Source organism: Dermatophagoides pteronyssinus, unplaced genomic scaffold, assembly GCF_027571235.1.
Source record: "Dermatophagoides pteronyssinus isolate colony J.1.1.1.1 unplaced genomic scaffold, Derpt_VIB-CSIC_2022.12 sq0046, whole genome shotgun sequence".
NCBI lineage: Eukaryota > Metazoa > Arthropoda > Arachnida > Sarcoptiformes > Pyroglyphidae > Dermatophagoides > Dermatophagoides pteronyssinus.
In genome coordinates this window covers 21,076-36,490 of record NW_027461569.1, presented here as the reverse complement: position 1 = coordinate 36,490, position 15,415 = coordinate 21,076, and the positions used below count along the sequence as shown (strand labels likewise).

Genomic DNA, 15,415 nt, shown 5'->3' with positions numbered 1-15,415 from the left:
AGATTCATTTCAAGATTTATCTTTATTATCATCATCATCATTAACAGCCATACGATTTTTAATCAATTTTTTTAACCACCGCACAACACCGATCATGATCAAACAGACACCAAATGCTGCTATAAATGTATAGAAATGTGATATGATTATGAAAAATATTGAACAAAATTGAAGAAGCATTTTCAAGTAACCATTCACGGTATAAACCTCTTCAATCCATAAGAATGGTATGACAGTTGGTTTATGTGGAACATTGGGATGTAAATTTTGATAGAATGGCTGCATTAGATTGAAATTATATTGTAAACGAAATCTTGAATCAACTGTAACACCAAATGTTGGTTCCATTTGTAAATACGATGAATGTCGAAGTAAATCTGGTCGTAATCCACGTACCATACGTGCAAGATTTTTGGTATGTAAAAAATGCACATTTGTTATGACTAACCATTGTTGTTGTTGTTGATCAGATTGACGATAACATCGATTCAAATAGAATCGTCCTTCACAATCGTCATCATCATTATCAATATTATCGGGACAATAACACCAATTATCTGGATAATATTCAAGAGAAAATTGTTTCGAATCCCAACGATAATATTGTGTTTGAATCCAGTCAAATTGGTCATTAGAATCGAACAGAAAACGAAATGATCGACATGCATAACGTGGATCGAAAATATTCACAAACAAATTATCATATTGTTTTGGACCGAAAAATAAACCTTGATTCATTTGGTTGAAATGATTACATGTGGTATGTTGAAAATATTGAAATTCATGTTCATTTTCATAACTATAATATTGATTCAATTTTCTAGCATATCGTTGGCCTGTATACAATTCAATTGGTCCATATTGTTTATTGTGATCGAAAAAACTGAAACCACCACCACCGTCATCATCATCGGTGATATTTTGGTGATTGTCAATGCCCAAAATTTGGCCAACACTTTTTTCAATAATCAATTCATCCTCGATCCTTTTGGTTAGATTTTGATCCATCAATAATGAATTATTGTTATGGGAATTGCCTAGTATTGTCTATGTTGGATGAAAAAAAGATTTTAGTTGAGAGAATTATCATGCATAATATTTACCAATAATGGAAGATTAATTGTTTTGATCATCATCGATAATGGACCAATACTATTTTCTTGATCGAATTCATAATGAAAACTTTCATTGAAACGAATCAATTGATAATTGGATGGCCAATCAATAATGATACGTTGATGTTTAGAATGAAAACAAAATGGTCCAATTTCATTCAAACGAATTGTTTGTTTACCGGTTAAAAATTTCGGTCCATTTTCAATGGAAAACAACCATACATTTATGATGGAATCTGATTGTTGCCAAATATTCATAATCATACCACCACTTGGTTTCAATTTCATGAACCATTCTAGCCATGGATTGAAAACAATTTCATTGAAGCCAAAATAAAACACAATACCAAATAATAGATAAAATATTCCGAATATTACAAGAAAACGTTCAGTCTTTTTCGAACTATAATGTTGAGCCAATTTTGTCATCAACATACGAATTACAATATTACCCATTGATTGAGTGATTGATTTATCTCAATTCAATTATTGATAGATTTGTTTCTTCGCCAAAACAAAAATAAACTCACCAAATAATGGACCATTGTTTCAAGAAGAAAAAAATCGATAAATTTTGTTCGTTTCCAAAGATACCTTTTTATTGACAACAACAAAATCACAGATGAATTTAAAATGTTTCATTTTTTTTAAAAATGGTGGTTCGTTTGTTTCAAAAAACATGCGCATTTTATTAGAAAAAAATTTTGTTTATAAATAAAATAATTTAAAAAATAGTTTAACAAAAATATTACTATTCCTTCTTAATAAAGGATTCGGATATTATCAATTCAAGAAATTTGGTAACATTTTCCTTGTTTTCCAAAAGATTATCAGTAATTTTTGGTAAAACATCTTCAATAGTTATTTCAACAAGTTTGTCATTCATTCCATCAAGTTGATAATTACTAATTAACGGAAGATAGGTGAATAATGTTTGTTCGTTAAGATTTCTTCGTATAAATGATCGACAATGCTTCATTAATCTTTCATCACCATAGCAATTGGCCAAATCGATAAGTTGAGCTATATTGGATTGATTGATTCGAACGTTGCCATTATGCAACATTACTAGATATGCATGATAAACATCATAAGTATAATCTTTGATGATCACTTTATCATTTTCTTGCCAAACACCCGAAAACATTCGACTATAATATTTGGATGACATTTTCAGATGACATTTGGAAGCCAATATGCGTTCATTACCGATAATAAACTCAACATCATAATTATCTGGATTATCCAATAATCCAATAAATGATATTGAATCAGTTGATTCGAATATATCGATTGTTAATGTTAGACCATATGTCATTGGTGATTTGCATAATATTGCCGATGCGGCTGCAAATGATTCCGGTTGATGGTCCACTTTTTTGGGCGATACGAATTCTTCATCTCTCATCATACCCCATACATAATAATTGGATGATTGATCGAAAGCCAATGAAAATAAATCATCATTCTTACAAGCTACACTTTGAACATTTTCAATCGCAATTTTGGTTGGCACTTTTGCATCTTGCTTTTGATCATTGAGAGAACGTTGATAATAACCACATCCAAAAATTTGACCATTCTCCAATAAAAATAACGAATACCATGCTCCGGCCATGATATTTTTGATTGGGCTATCGTTTGAAAATGATACTGGTGAAGGTGTTCTTCGACTACTTTTATTGCCTAGACCTAATTGGCCAAACTTATTCCAGCCCCAGGAACAAATTGTATTGGCATTGGTGAGAGCAAGACAATGTTTAGCTCCACAAGCTATCAATTTAACATTTTTTAAATAAGTGTTGACCAGAACATCATACGATGACAATACATTACCGGTCAATTGACCAAAAAGATTATCACCCAAAGCATAAACAGCGCCATCTCGTCCTAACAATAACAAATGATATTTTCCACATGCTATCATTTCAAAACGATCATTACCGGTGGATATTAATCGAAAAGTATTTTTTGTTCGCCATTTTGAATTGTCATTACTGGCTAGATAAACTAATCCATCGTTAGTTAAAACAACAACAAATTTATCACCGGAATCGATTTGAATGATTTTTTGGCCATCAAAAATATCAATCTCTTGTGGTCGTTTAGAATCATGTTGTAACGATAGCCATTTGCATATTTCATGCCCATAAACATAAGTAGAATGGTTAGTTGTGAATAGAAAACCAATATGATTTCTGAATGCAGATATTTTATAAATATAAACAATTTTTCTAATAAATTTTCGATCGATATCTTTTAAATCATCTTCAAATAATTGGATATCTATACAAGTGTCGATTGGTATTTGTTTCATCGTTTTTTATGGAAAATTCAGTTTGGTTCTGAGCAATGTTCAACAATGATACACAACATACACAAACAAACCATCAAATATATTTGAGCCAAATTATCAAAATCAAAGTATTGTGTGTATGTGCAATAACTACAATAAAAACACAAACAAACCATCAACATTTGATCAATACCATAATGCTTATATTACAGAAAAACTCCCCGATAATGATTAGATTAGATTGCTTGATTGAGTAATTTGTTCCACCGATTGAAACATTGTTTTTAGAAAATAAACACAAATTGAACCCAAAGAAATAGAAAAAGGTTACACTGTGGAAATCAATATGTCAAATCAAACAAGTTGTATACAAGCTCGAAAAATTGAAAAGAAAACATCAACATGCGCAACAGTATGCGCAATACAGCTTGTTTTGTTTTTAATGAAAAAACCTGCGAAAAATTTCATACATTTTTGCTATAGCAACAGCTTCGATAATTAGCTCAACAAGTTTCATATTTTTGAAATCGTATTTAGTTTTGGATCAATTCTGATTGCAGAAAACTGAAAGTTGCTGAGACGAAAACAAAAATTAGATTATTTGAGTAGATCCTTTTGTGATGATGATGTAGATGAATCATAATCATAAAAAGAGACTATTAAAAATGAATTTGATTTTTGGATAATAAATTTGCAATCAAAGCAGAAATGTGTTTGTTTGTCGGCATACCATAATGGTGAACAAATAATAATGATGATCATTTCCAAGTGTAATAATAAAATTGATTTTCTTTGAGATAAGATAGGAAAAAGTGAAGATTAACAAAGAAAAAATTATCAGCTAAGGTTAATAATGACAACTATAAAAGAATTTCAAAAACAAATCTAATGATGATTAATTCATTCAAAATTCAATTATAATTCATTCGGCAAAATTTTCATGCATTTTAACTGGTTTGCATGACAATCCAATCAAAATGATTCGAATAGTGACTGTAAAAAAATTTTCCGGAACAATCAAACAAAACAAAAAACATTATCGTCTATTTAGGCGGTATATTTGTTGTTGTTTGGTTAGTTAGTTATTTCCGTTGTTATTGTTGTTGCTGTTGTTACCAATCATGTTCAACATCAATAAATGTTACCTGTGTCATTTGTCGTTTGGTTAAATTTGTTTGTTGGTTATCATTTGGGTGATCATATTTGATTGTCAACAACACACACTAACATAGGAAAAAAGCCGACAAACACACTTTGAAAGGTAACACACTATTAATTATGTCTATTATTACCAGACAAATAAAAATGAATTTAATGTTTAAATAATTTGTGTGTGGATGCCATCATCGAGCTTCATTCATCATTTGTGATTTTGCTTTGTCAACGTTCGCAACAAACCAACAATTTAAAAAAATTGAAAATGAATTTGAAAATAATATTATCATGGACAGTGGTATTGTTTTTCGTTGTTAATAATGTTTTGGGTCAAATTGGCATTGGTGGTCCATATGGTGGTTATTTTTTCGATCCAAATGATCCGATTGTACAGACGAATTTTGGCCCGGTACGCGGTGAAAAATTTCAACCAGGGCAATCATTTCAAAATAATCGTCCATACGCTAATGGTTTATCCTATGTACAATTTATTGGTATTCCATATGGTGCACCACCGGTCGGTGAAAATCGTTTTCGAGTAAGTTTTTGTTCAAGTGATAAGTTTTTTAATCATTACCCGTTTTGCTTTGGGGCAATAAAGCCACCACATTTTCCACCAATATGGACAAATACATTAGATTGTAGTGGACGTAAACGTATAATGTGTCCACAAGTTTATCAACGGTTTCCCAATATTGCCGGTATACGTGAAGATGAAGATTGTCTCCACTTAAACATCTATATTCCAGTAGTATGTATCAAATTCGATAATCAAAGTAAATTGATAATTGGTTTCTTTCAATCAGGATAATCGTCCAAACACTATACCAGTTTTAGTTTATATACATGGTGGGGAATTTCGTTTCGGTGGCAAAGATTTTTATAAACCAGATCTTCTATTGCAAGCTGGAAATAATGCTGCTAGTCACTTTATAATTGTTACAATCAATTATCGTCTTGGTGTTTTGGGATTTTTATCCACCGATGATTTCAATTGCCCGGGTAATAATGGCATCCGTGACCAGGCATTAGCATTACAATGGATCCATGAAAATATTGCCAAATTTGGTGGAAATCCAGCCAATGTCACCATTATGGGTCATGATGCTGGTGGTGCATCCGTTTCATTTCATCTTTTAAATCAAGGTGTTAACCGTAAGTTAGCTTAAATCTATTCTATTGGTTGATTGGCATTCAAATATTTTCCCAATTTATGAACGAATGAAGAATATTTTAGCAATGCCATATCCATAAGTGGATCTGTTTTTAGTCCATGGGCAATACATGACAATCCTTTAGCACAGGCAAGAGATTTTGCACATCGTTTCAGTTGTGGTTATCGTCAAGATCAAATTGTTGAGTGTTTACGTTATCAAGATTTACGACAATTGATGGCTGTTAATAATGAACGTGATTGGGAACAAAATCGTCAACCGTTTTGGTTTCGTCCGGTTGTTGATCGTAATGTATCGAGTTCAGCATTACTGCGTGATTTTCCATTGAATTTATATAAAAATGGACAATTCAATAAAAAACCATATCTAGTCATTGTAACTGGTCGGGAAGGTAGCCTAGAATATTATCTACAATCAGGTCGCATGCCGCAAGGTAGCACGGCTAATCTTGAACAACAAATATCATTCCTGATACGGCCATATCTAAGGTATTATACAAACGAATTAATTATGGCCGATGCATTCGAATATCGTTATTTTAATCGTACCCAACGAACATTAACAATTCCACAGAATGTATTGAATAATAACCCATCGTTAATACAAAATCAATATACATTGAATAATCAAATCAATACTGGCGGTTATAATCCATTTTCCGTTCAGTCCAATGCCAATTCTAATAATGTTGGTTATACACAACGTGAATTGGATCAGCTATTTTCTGAGGTAATTTTTCCTTATAAATTCTTTTGAATTAATGATAAGTTTTTTTTGGTTAAAAAAGATGCTCGGCGATTTCCTGTTTGTGGGTCCTGTCGATTATGCTGTACGATTGCATTCGGCACAAGCCCAAGCAATGATGTTAGTATTCGATTATGTCGGGCAACGATCATTCGGTATTATACAAAATGATGTTCTACAACAAGTCAACATTGAAACATATGGTGCAACACATTTCAATGACATATTCTATTTATTACCCAATGAATATGATCCATCAGGTTTATCGAATCTGGAATTGAATGTTGCATTACAATATTGCCGTTTTATTGGCGAATTTGTATTGCATGGATTTTCTGCACAAACACGTTATGTATTCTACACAGCAGCATCACCTAATTATCAGATTTTAACACGTACCGGACAATTAATACCACAAAATGCACACAATCAACAAGGATACCGTACAACATTTGTTGATTTTATAAATAATTTTATCTATAAGCTGCAAGATTCGGCCGTAATATTTCCACCATATTTTCCGCAACAAGAATTTAAATCCTATCAACAAGCAACATGGTCACTATTAGGTGTATTGATATTCATATTGATTATTGCCATCATATTGGCCATCATATTGATTGTACGCAAACGTCGTGAACATCAAGAAGACAAGGAACAATATCGCCATGATTCATCACCAACACAGGTTAAAGTCAAACAACGTTTCGATGATTGAAACATTGAGCAATAACATTTTTTCATACTTTTAATCTATTATGCATGTAAATGAATTTTTCCTTTAATAAAATCAAAATAAATAATTCTTTTGTCTCCACCAATAATGGAAAATGATCGTAAACAACAGAATTAACACCTTTCGAACAATGTTGAGGAATTTTTTCAAATAGAAAAGCTATCGCCATCTGTTGGAAAAGTTGTAGAAACAATATGGCCATATTATTGTTTTGCCTTTCCAATAATCCAATGCAAAATCGACGAAAACGTGTGGAACGTATCGAAAAACTCAATCAACGACAATTACCATCAAATGAGATGATACCTGGCCTTAGTTGTTCAAACGATTTTTTCATTCGACAAATTCAAGTTTAATTGATTTTATTACTTTAAATGTATTGTTAATGGATTTTTCTTTAATAAAAATAAAATTAATAACAGAAATGTTAATGAAAAAACGTCATTTTCAATTTCCTATTCAAGAGGATTTTTGTTTATGTTTTGAATTTGGATTCCAATTAAATTTGATTGATTTGTTTTAGGTCAATAGAAAACAACACCGGATAGGAAAGATTGTTTTGAAAAAGACTTTATTCAAGCCAATTTTTTTTCATTATGTTCATCATTGCATCCATCCATCTCATCAATGTTAAATTCACGAAAGTCTTCAATATTTTTCAAACCTTTACGAAAAATTCTTATGGTTGCGCGTATCAACTGGAAAGCCCAATAAATATTAAAGATTTGTATAACAATCAAAAAATAATAGAGAATTATGTAAAGAGCAACATGTTTCATATGAATTAATTGGTGCAAACCAAAATCGAGCGATGTTCTCAGTATGATGAATGGAAAAAGATAAAGACGATTGTAAAACCAGACAAAAATCAATATTGTAAATACCAATGCACGCCATTGATTAATATAATTTTGTATGAGAAATAATTTGATTTTACTCAAACAACGAACAAAATAAAATACTTCGCATATTTCCAACAGATAAATGCCAACAACAACCATACGCTCCATATGTACTATGTATGATATTGCTAATATTGATGTTGCTATTATATGATGAGCGATCATCACCCATGAATCACGATTCCAAACGTCTAAAAATATCAGGTAATATGTTGAATGAATATAGTTGGATATATCCATCACTAACAATAATCGTATTAGAAGATAATTTGATGGGTCAGTATTGGTTGGATTGTTTGTTGTTGTTGGTAGTAATTTGGCTGTATCAAAATAATGATCACCACCATCGTTATGATCGAACAATTGTAAAGATGTTGCAATTTTTCTCGATAACAGCACTGTATTCACATAGAATATCGTATCCCAGATATTGCTGATGAATCTTGGACTATCTCGTTTGTGAAGAAAATCATTTTCGATCAAAAATTTGATCAAATGATTGCATAATCGATAACGAATATTGGAGATGAGCCATACACCTATCAATATCCATGATAATTGTTGCCAATAAAAATGATTATCAATCAATAACTGCTTCACATTATCCGATAAATCCGAAAAGAATGGTTGCATAATTTTTTTCTTAACCAAACTTGAATGTAAAACCAAATAGAGCATAGTATGAACCATTTATTATGTTCCAATATTCTTCCATTAATCGCATCATTTTGTTTGGTTGATTGGTTGATAGATCAAGAACGAATGATGAATGAAAAATGAAATGAAAATTATACAACAAACTGGCATCCGTTTTAGTCATTTGATTGATTGATTTGGTGATAGAACACTATTCAAAACAACATTTTCATCATTTTTCCAACGAAAAAGGGGTTTTTGTTTTGTTTGTGGTCTACCGTCAATCATGGTGGTTAATGGTCATTTTTGGATTCGATTTCGAAATGATAAACAATTATTTACGTCAGGGAATTTTTTTTCATTTTATTTTGTTCGAGGGAAAATATTTGAATAATTTTTGTTTAAGCATGCAGGACGTCAGAAAAAAAGAGTTAATAGAAAAAAAACTGTTTTTGTCGCTATTGGAATAATAAAAGAAAAACAACAAGCACAAGTGAATGAACGAATGGCAATTGATTTGTATTATTTTTGGCAACGAATTTCTCGGACATCCTCCAATTGGTCCAAACCATTACGAAAGATATGAATGATCAATTTGATAAGAATAATGGACCAATAAATATTGAAAAGCTGTATCAATAACAGAATATAATAGACGAATACATAGATAGCAATCGTATCGATCAATATGAGACGATGATAGCCAAAATCGACAGCCGATGCCAAAATGATAAGTGGATATCGATACAATCGATTGTAAATCCAAATGATGAGCATTGAGGAAAATCCAATGAAACGTATTAAGTTTTTCCACCGTTGAATAATGGATAACTGGATTTTGATTGTGCAACGCAGAAAATAAAATACTTCAGATATTTCCAATAGATATATGATTGCTACACCCATCCGATACATTCGAATCGAATGTGATAATATGAACAGTATGATTGCAGCTAAGTGATGCACGATTAACATTGGCGAATCGTAATCCCACTGATGACGATAATTGATTATCAAATGAATTGTTGAATAAATATAATTCGATAAGTCGATTAGGTATAGATATTTTATCATTATTTCAATACCTCCGGTATCATTACTATCCCATAAACGTTCAGGATATTCAAAACATGCCATATCGGTTATTATGAGCCATGATATCAAAAAGGTATGCATATAGAACAGACAATTCCACAGATTATTGCCAAAACGATGATGATCGTGACCATAGATCAGACCATATTCCAATAAAAGATTGACCAGACATTTTTCACACAATAAATGTCGAATGATCATCAACAATATTATACATGACAAAACGGATACCATTTCCATCCAATAATAATCATTTTTTATAAATAGATTTTCAATCGTATCACGAAAATCAATCAAAAATGGCGGTCGAAAATTGTCCCGAATCGTTTCCGGGTAGATGACTGTTAATCCATGATAAGTTGCATTGATTAGATCAACATATTTATGGATTATATTCATTATGACCATGATTGATAATCAACTAATTCCAAACCAAAACCAAACCACAAATGACAACAAATGATGGAACATGTGCAAAAACAATCACGTGTTGACCGAACAAGGTCCATGTTGTTGTTGTTTTATGACTTTTCTTCTTTATCAACAACATGTGTGGTGTGTAAGTGGCTAATGATAAAGATCTTTATTTAGAAAACTCTTGTTTCAAATCAATTTTATTGCTATGTTACTGTGTTATCACTATCAGGTAATGTTTGGACAACGTTTCTCTTTCGTTGTTTCGGTGGTAGTAGTTTATGAAAATTGAAAAATTTCCTAGCTAAACGTTGAACAATATGAAAAATGAAATGTATCAAAAAACGGATAATATGATAGATAGAAAGACCTAGCCAAATACCAAGATGACCACCAATGATGCCAATGAATTCTTCCCTCGATATCCGTGGTCGATGTTGTATAATTTGAAATGGTATGGGTGATATTTTAATCAATACTATTGTATGCGTTTCCGGATTATCATTGATGGGCCAGCCATAGCCGGTCGTCAATACCGGATCAATGCGACCATTCAGTTCGAATATTGTTTGCAAACACTCATCTGGACATTTATTTTCGCAATGATTTTCGGCAGATAAAAATGTGGTATAATTCTGTGAAAGAGGGGAAAAATTAGAAAAAAGTTATTTCAGACAAACTCTGACCTGATAATCATGATCACACATAAATTCGGAATTATCTTCGGCAAACATCCTAGTTGATAGAGCCAAATAATAATTAATGCAACCATCAATGCCATATGAATATTCTTTGATACAAATATTACGACATAAATCTTGGGTACGATAACGGACAAATATGGCATCATCCGCATAATCAATACATTCAGTATTGTATGGTTTGGATAATTTATGGGTAGTTTTCTTGGTAAAACTAACTTCATAATATGAGCTGCGTTGCACTTGTAATGAACGAAAACGACGTTTATTCGGCAGAATATTTGGTGGATGGACCGTAATGGTTGTTGTGCCGAATGAATCGCCAATAAAATCCCATAAATGATTATGCATATTGATTTGCATAACAATATAAGGATTCAATTCAAATTTCATATGCTTCAAGTCGTCTGAATTGAACGGTTCATAATCAAAGTCATTGGAATTATCATCATTATCAATTGGAATCGATTCTGCCATGATGATGGGGTCCGATTGATTGAACAACGCTGACTTGTGATGGCTGTTATGATGATGATGAATATTGAAAAAATCATCAATATCGATTGGTGGCTTATAATGACGCCATTCTGGTTGAACATTTTCCAGATCACTAAAATACATAAAACATTTCCGGCCATCATACACAATGGGCAATGGCTGTTTGATTTTTTCACAATCAAATTCTGTTTGCAATATTGTGGAATTTGCTTTTCTTCGCTGTAATGTTCGAATATTGATGGGACGGAATTTACACCAACGTATCAACTGCTCTAAACGTAGACTATAGTTTTGGATGATGTCTGTACCGTTGAAATCGGTTAGGGCAATATTTTCATAGATACGAAATAATCGATAACGATTGCGGATCGATTCTGTTCGATTTACACGAGGATTATGATGGAATTCATTTAGAAATTCATGATAGGAACGATTAAATCCAATGTAGTTGCCTATAAGTAAAAACAAGAGTTTTTCCGATTAGATAAAATCATCAACTTACTGGCTAGAAATTCGGGTGTAAAAATGGCACGACCACAGATTGTAATACCGGGGAAATCAGTATGATCGGGGCGTTGACGATCGAATTGTATGGTCGTTTCGAATCGAAAATAACCATGTAATACATCGGTTATATTGCAAATACAAAATAATGTTAACAGCAGCATACAAACATAAACTATCAATTCATAACGATTCAATGAAAGAAATTTTTTCCTAAGATTCAACATTGTCGTCTTTGTTGGCAACTACGTCGATGAAAGACTTTCGAGAATTATTATTATTATGGTAAAACTCAGACTTTTAAGAATATTTGCCATGGAAACATTATCGAAAGCAAATGTTCACACCTGTTCAGTTTTTTTGTTTAAATAAATAAAAATGATTTATTTAATAATAGATCCTTCGCTTTTGGATTGGGCAATACATGATTGATTAGTAGTAAATAATAGTAAATAGAAAACAATATGATTATCATTAAAATATTAAGAATAAACGATTAAATTGCTGATAACAATAACCATATACAAATAGAATATTACTAATATAACCTATCAATAACCAGGATTGCCGGCCAAAGATGGCGCCACCGATCGTGAATGAAGCAGAATTGTGAAAATGATTATTATTTGTTTCATCAAATCGATTATCTTGATTGTGATCGTCACGAAATTTGGTCTGAGGCCAAAAAAATAATGATGCTGAAGCGGATGATGACGATGATTGAGCATGATGTCTGCCGGAATAGAACAAACCCGGTGGTGGCGGTGGTAATCGGCCACTATTATCACCATGACTATTTGCACCTTGTTGTTGTTGTGATGACATCCATTGTTTATAGACGAAATCACCACTTTCATCATGTTTGGCCAATGCATTATCTTCGATTTCATCCGGCCAAATAAGTACCGATTTCGATGATGATGATGATGACGATGAACTGGGCGGTGCTGCTACAACCAAATGGGTTATAAATATGATGAATATGATCACAAAATAATTATTAATCACTGAGGATAATGACGAAAAGATGCCAACATTTTCAACTAAAAATAACCAAATTGATTGACCGAACGACGACGATGATGATATTAATCTTGATTTGATGGTCATTGTGGATGAGTGTTGTTGTTTGATCGCTAATTGCATTAAGAAATATTTTTCTATTTTGGTGAAAAATGATCAAGTCAGAATAGAGTATCATTTATGATCGATTATATATCAATTGAATGGATGGTCAGTCAATCAATCTATCTAATATGAATATCATTTTCATGTTTTCACTAGTTCCCAATATGCAAATATTCACTTGATTGGTATGTATTGAGAAAACAAAATAATCTCATCAACCACTAATCAATAATCAAGCAACATCATCCATCATAATTTGATAATGAATGTGTAAACAACATACAACATTATTTATCTCTCACAAATTGATAGCGAAAAATGAACCAAAAACGGAATATTGAAGAGCCACTTTGAGATGATCATGATGAATAATAATGCAGTGTTGAATGTGTGCAGAAAAAAGATGTCGTTGTCATGTGGAAACATCAACATGAATGGAAAGCAAATGGCAGAAGCAAAAAGCACTTTCGGAAATTGTTCACTTTTGCAGGCGAAAATTGTTTGATTTTTTTGTTTAATGTTTTCCTGTTTATCCTGTTGTGGAAAACTGTTTGCATTTCAGCAAAATCAGATCGGATTAAACAAATATAGCAGTGATATTTATCTGATCACCATTGTCTCATCAACAATTTAATTCTTGAAACTTGATTGACACTCGATTGACACGATTTTCATTGATTTTCAATGGTCAAAAATCATTGAGACATTTCAATTGATTTTTTGAAGAGAAAATCAAAATGTAATGTATGTTGTTGTCGAATCTAATTTATTCTGATTTTTGCAACAAAAGTCTGATCTTTTCGTTTTGTTGAATTCAGGAACTATTTAGCGATCAACCAGACACAGAATCAGGAACATTTCTCAACAACAATGATCCCATGATGATAATGATGATTTCTGTTTCGTCGTTTGTTGAATTGAAAATTGCAAAACAAGCCGATGAATGGGATGAAGTCTAGCTTTTGCGAATCGTGAATCAAAAAACGAAACAATTTTTGTTAACAATGACAAAAATGCTAAGAAGATTAATTCACAATTTGATTCGATTCGAGTTGAACAAGCAGAGATTATTATTATTATATAGAGACATTGAATGTTTTTTGCCCAAAATATATATCGAGTAGGGAGAAAAAGCAAATGATAACAATTGAGAAACACAAAGAAGATTAAATAAAGGATGTTTTAAAATTTGTTTTTCTTTCTCGATTTGGACTTTGGGATTGGTTTGTGCAAAAACAAAGTTTCAATCGCAATAATGATGATGATTTTGTTTGGTTTGGTTTGTTTTCAATGGAAATTTTTCTTTTTTCAAAATTTACTTAGTCGTCAAATGAAACATCAATCAGAATTGAGACTGATTGATTGATTGAACTCAAACTTGAATTGTTGTTCGAATGTAAAACACAGGGTTCAGGTAAAATGTAAGCATCAGTCTTGTTTGTTGGGCATAATTTATTCATTAAAATATGTCAAAATCAAAACAATTTTTCTTGACAACTTTTTTCAAAACTTTTCAATTCAAATTTTGTCGACCCTTGTTTTCACACTGCAAAAAACTGGATACGTTTTTTCAAAAAAACCGGTTTGCCGGGAAATAAATTAAAATTTCAACCTCGGGTACCCGATCGACGATGATGACGAATGAAAAAGAAACTGACATGCAATCGACAAAATACAAAAATGGTTTGCATGAATTTGAAAAAGCAGAAAGAAATGGCTGAATTTCCCTCTTCGATTGAATCCCAGAGAATATATAGAGAAATATAGAGAGAATATTTTTTATTCATGCGCACCACACGTTGCGTCAACCAAAACTTTCCCGGTAAAAGTCGTTTGTCGGAATTTCTTTTACTTCCTCTTGTGTGGGTGTGAATCACAGGTGAATCTTAATCGGGCCAATCAAAAAAAACACCCAAAGGGACCAAAAGGAAAAAACACATCATAAAAACAATGACAATGACGATTGGAATTATGTTAATTATGAAATGGAAATTTTTTCGGAAAACAGAAAAAAATATTGAATTTCGTAAAGATTTCCCAAGATATTTTTTCATCGAGACAAACATTCAAATTCTGGGAATATTATCACTTGATTGAAACAAAAACTTTACACTTTCTCGGATTCTCTCTATGGAGACGACAATCATCATCAGCAATGGAAATATTTTTTTGGCAGAAAAAAACTTTGAAATTTTGTAAGATTCTTATCATCTCGGTTTTGTTTCATCAAAATTCCAATTTCGAATTCCGTGTTTGTTGACACTGAACTTTTTTCTTAGTTTATTTCTCTGGTGACAAATGGAATGTCAGCCAGCC

General features: G+C 31.9%; 7 protein-coding genes across 7 annotated transcripts; 1 reads left to right on the top strand and 6 right to left on the bottom strand.

The window, feature by feature from the left end:
• Positions 1-9: 9 nt before the first annotated feature.
• On the bottom strand, positions 10-1,571 carry LOC113796247 (sensory neuron membrane protein 2-like). The gene is made up of 2 exons (XM_075824059.1): positions 1,104-1,571; positions 10-1,047 (listed from the first exon to the last, which is right to left on the bottom strand). The coding sequence occupies exons 1-2, from the start codon at positions 1,569-1,571 to the stop codon at positions 10-12; spliced, it is 1,506 nt and encodes a 501-aa protein (XP_075680174.1).
• A 251-nt stretch (positions 1,572-1,822) lies between these two features.
• Positions 1,823-3,780, bottom strand: LOC113796238 (RCC1 and BTB domain-containing protein 2-like). The gene is made up of 2 exons (XM_075824057.1): positions 3,622-3,780; positions 1,823-3,561 (listed from the first exon to the last, which is right to left on the bottom strand). The coding sequence occupies exon 2, from the start codon at positions 3,430-3,432 to the stop codon at positions 1,867-1,869; it is 1,566 nt and encodes a 521-aa protein (XP_075680172.1). The 5' UTR covers positions 3,433-3,561; positions 3,622-3,780; the 3' UTR covers positions 1,823-1,866.
• Positions 3,781-4,593: 813 nt separating this feature from the next.
• LOC113796234 (esterase-5B-like) lies at positions 4,594-7,288 on the top strand. The gene is made up of 5 exons (XM_027346463.2): positions 4,594-5,104; positions 5,168-5,317; positions 5,373-5,721; positions 5,794-6,470; positions 6,529-7,288. Exons 1-5 carry the CDS (start codon positions 4,832-4,834, stop codon positions 7,201-7,203), a joined length of 2,124 nt encoding a protein of 707 aa, XP_027202264.2. The 5' UTR covers positions 4,594-4,831; the 3' UTR covers positions 7,204-7,288.
• A 299-nt stretch (positions 7,289-7,587) lies between these two features.
• On the bottom strand, positions 7,588-9,256 carry LOC113796242 (ceramide synthase 1-like). The gene has a single exon (XM_075824061.1). It carries the CDS (start codon positions 8,811-8,813, stop codon positions 7,797-7,799), a length of 1,017 nt encoding a protein of 338 aa, XP_075680176.1. The 5' UTR covers positions 8,814-9,256; the 3' UTR covers positions 7,588-7,796.
• On the bottom strand, positions 9,103-10,403 carry LOC113796244 (uncharacterized). The gene has a single exon (XM_027346472.2). The coding sequence runs from the start codon at positions 10,260-10,262 to the stop codon at positions 9,282-9,284; it is 981 nt and encodes a 326-aa protein (XP_027202273.2). The 5' UTR covers positions 10,263-10,403; the 3' UTR covers positions 9,103-9,281.
• Positions 10,404-10,450: 47 nt separating this feature from the next.
• LOC113796237 (uncharacterized) lies at positions 10,451-12,313 on the bottom strand. Its single transcript, XM_027346465.2, has 3 exons — positions 11,970-12,313; positions 10,955-11,919; positions 10,451-10,903 (listed from the first exon to the last, which is right to left on the bottom strand). The coding sequence occupies exons 1-3, from the start codon at positions 12,196-12,198 to the stop codon at positions 10,475-10,477; spliced, it is 1,623 nt and encodes a 540-aa protein (XP_027202266.2). The 5' UTR covers positions 12,199-12,313; the 3' UTR covers positions 10,451-10,474.
• Positions 12,314-12,374: 61 nt separating this feature from the next.
• On the bottom strand, positions 12,375-14,787 carry LOC113796243 (uncharacterized). Its single transcript, XM_075824062.1, has one exon. The coding sequence runs from the start codon at positions 13,115-13,117 to the stop codon at positions 12,446-12,448; it is 672 nt and encodes a 223-aa protein (XP_075680177.1). The 5' UTR covers positions 13,118-14,787; the 3' UTR covers positions 12,375-12,445.
• Between the last annotated feature and the right edge of the window lie 628 nt (positions 14,788-15,415).

Excerpts from the sequence above, each read along its gene's own strand:
- LOC113796247 (XM_075824059.1), bottom strand. The coding sequence starts at position 1,571 with ATGGGTAATATTGTAATTCGTATGTTGATGACAAAATTGGCTCAACAT. Across the intron at positions 1,048-1,103 it reads CAATTAATCTTCCATTATTG|ACAATACTAGGCAATTCCCA; the intron begins GTAAATATTATG and ends CATCCAACATAG.
- LOC113796238 (XM_075824057.1), bottom strand. The coding sequence starts at position 3,432 with ATGAAACAAATACCAATCGACACTTGTATAGATATCCAATTATTTGAA.
- LOC113796234 (XM_027346463.2), top strand. The coding sequence starts at position 4,832 with ATGAATTTGAAAATAATATTATCATGGACAGTGGTATTGTTTTTCGTT. Across the intron at positions 5,105-5,167 it reads TCGGTGAAAATCGTTTTCGA|CCACCACATTTTCCACCAAT; the intron begins GTAAGTTTTTGT and ends GGGGCAATAAAG. Across the intron at positions 6,471-6,528 it reads TGGATCAGCTATTTTCTGAG|ATGCTCGGCGATTTCCTGTT; the intron begins GTAATTTTTCCT and ends TGGTTAAAAAAG.
- LOC113796242 (XM_075824061.1), bottom strand. The coding sequence starts at position 8,813 with ATGGTTCATACTATGCTCTATTTGGTTTTACATTCAAGTTTGGTTAAG.
- LOC113796244 (XM_027346472.2), bottom strand. The coding sequence starts at position 10,262 with ATGGTCATAATGAATATAATCCATAAATATGTTGATCTAATCAATGCA.
- LOC113796237 (XM_027346465.2), bottom strand. The coding sequence starts at position 12,198 with ATGTTGAATCTTAGGAAAAAATTTCTTTCATTGAATCGTTATGAATTG. Across the intron at positions 11,920-11,969 it reads TACACCCGAATTTCTAGCCA|GCAACTACATTGGATTTAAT; the intron begins GTAAGTTGATGA and ends TTTTACTTATAG. Across the intron at positions 10,904-10,954 it reads TGTGTGATCATGATTATCAG|AATTATACCACATTTTTATC; the intron begins GTCAGAGTTTGT and ends CCTCTTTCACAG.
- LOC113796243 (XM_075824062.1), bottom strand. The coding sequence starts at position 13,117 with ATGCAATTAGCGATCAAACAACAACACTCATCCACAATGACCATCAAA.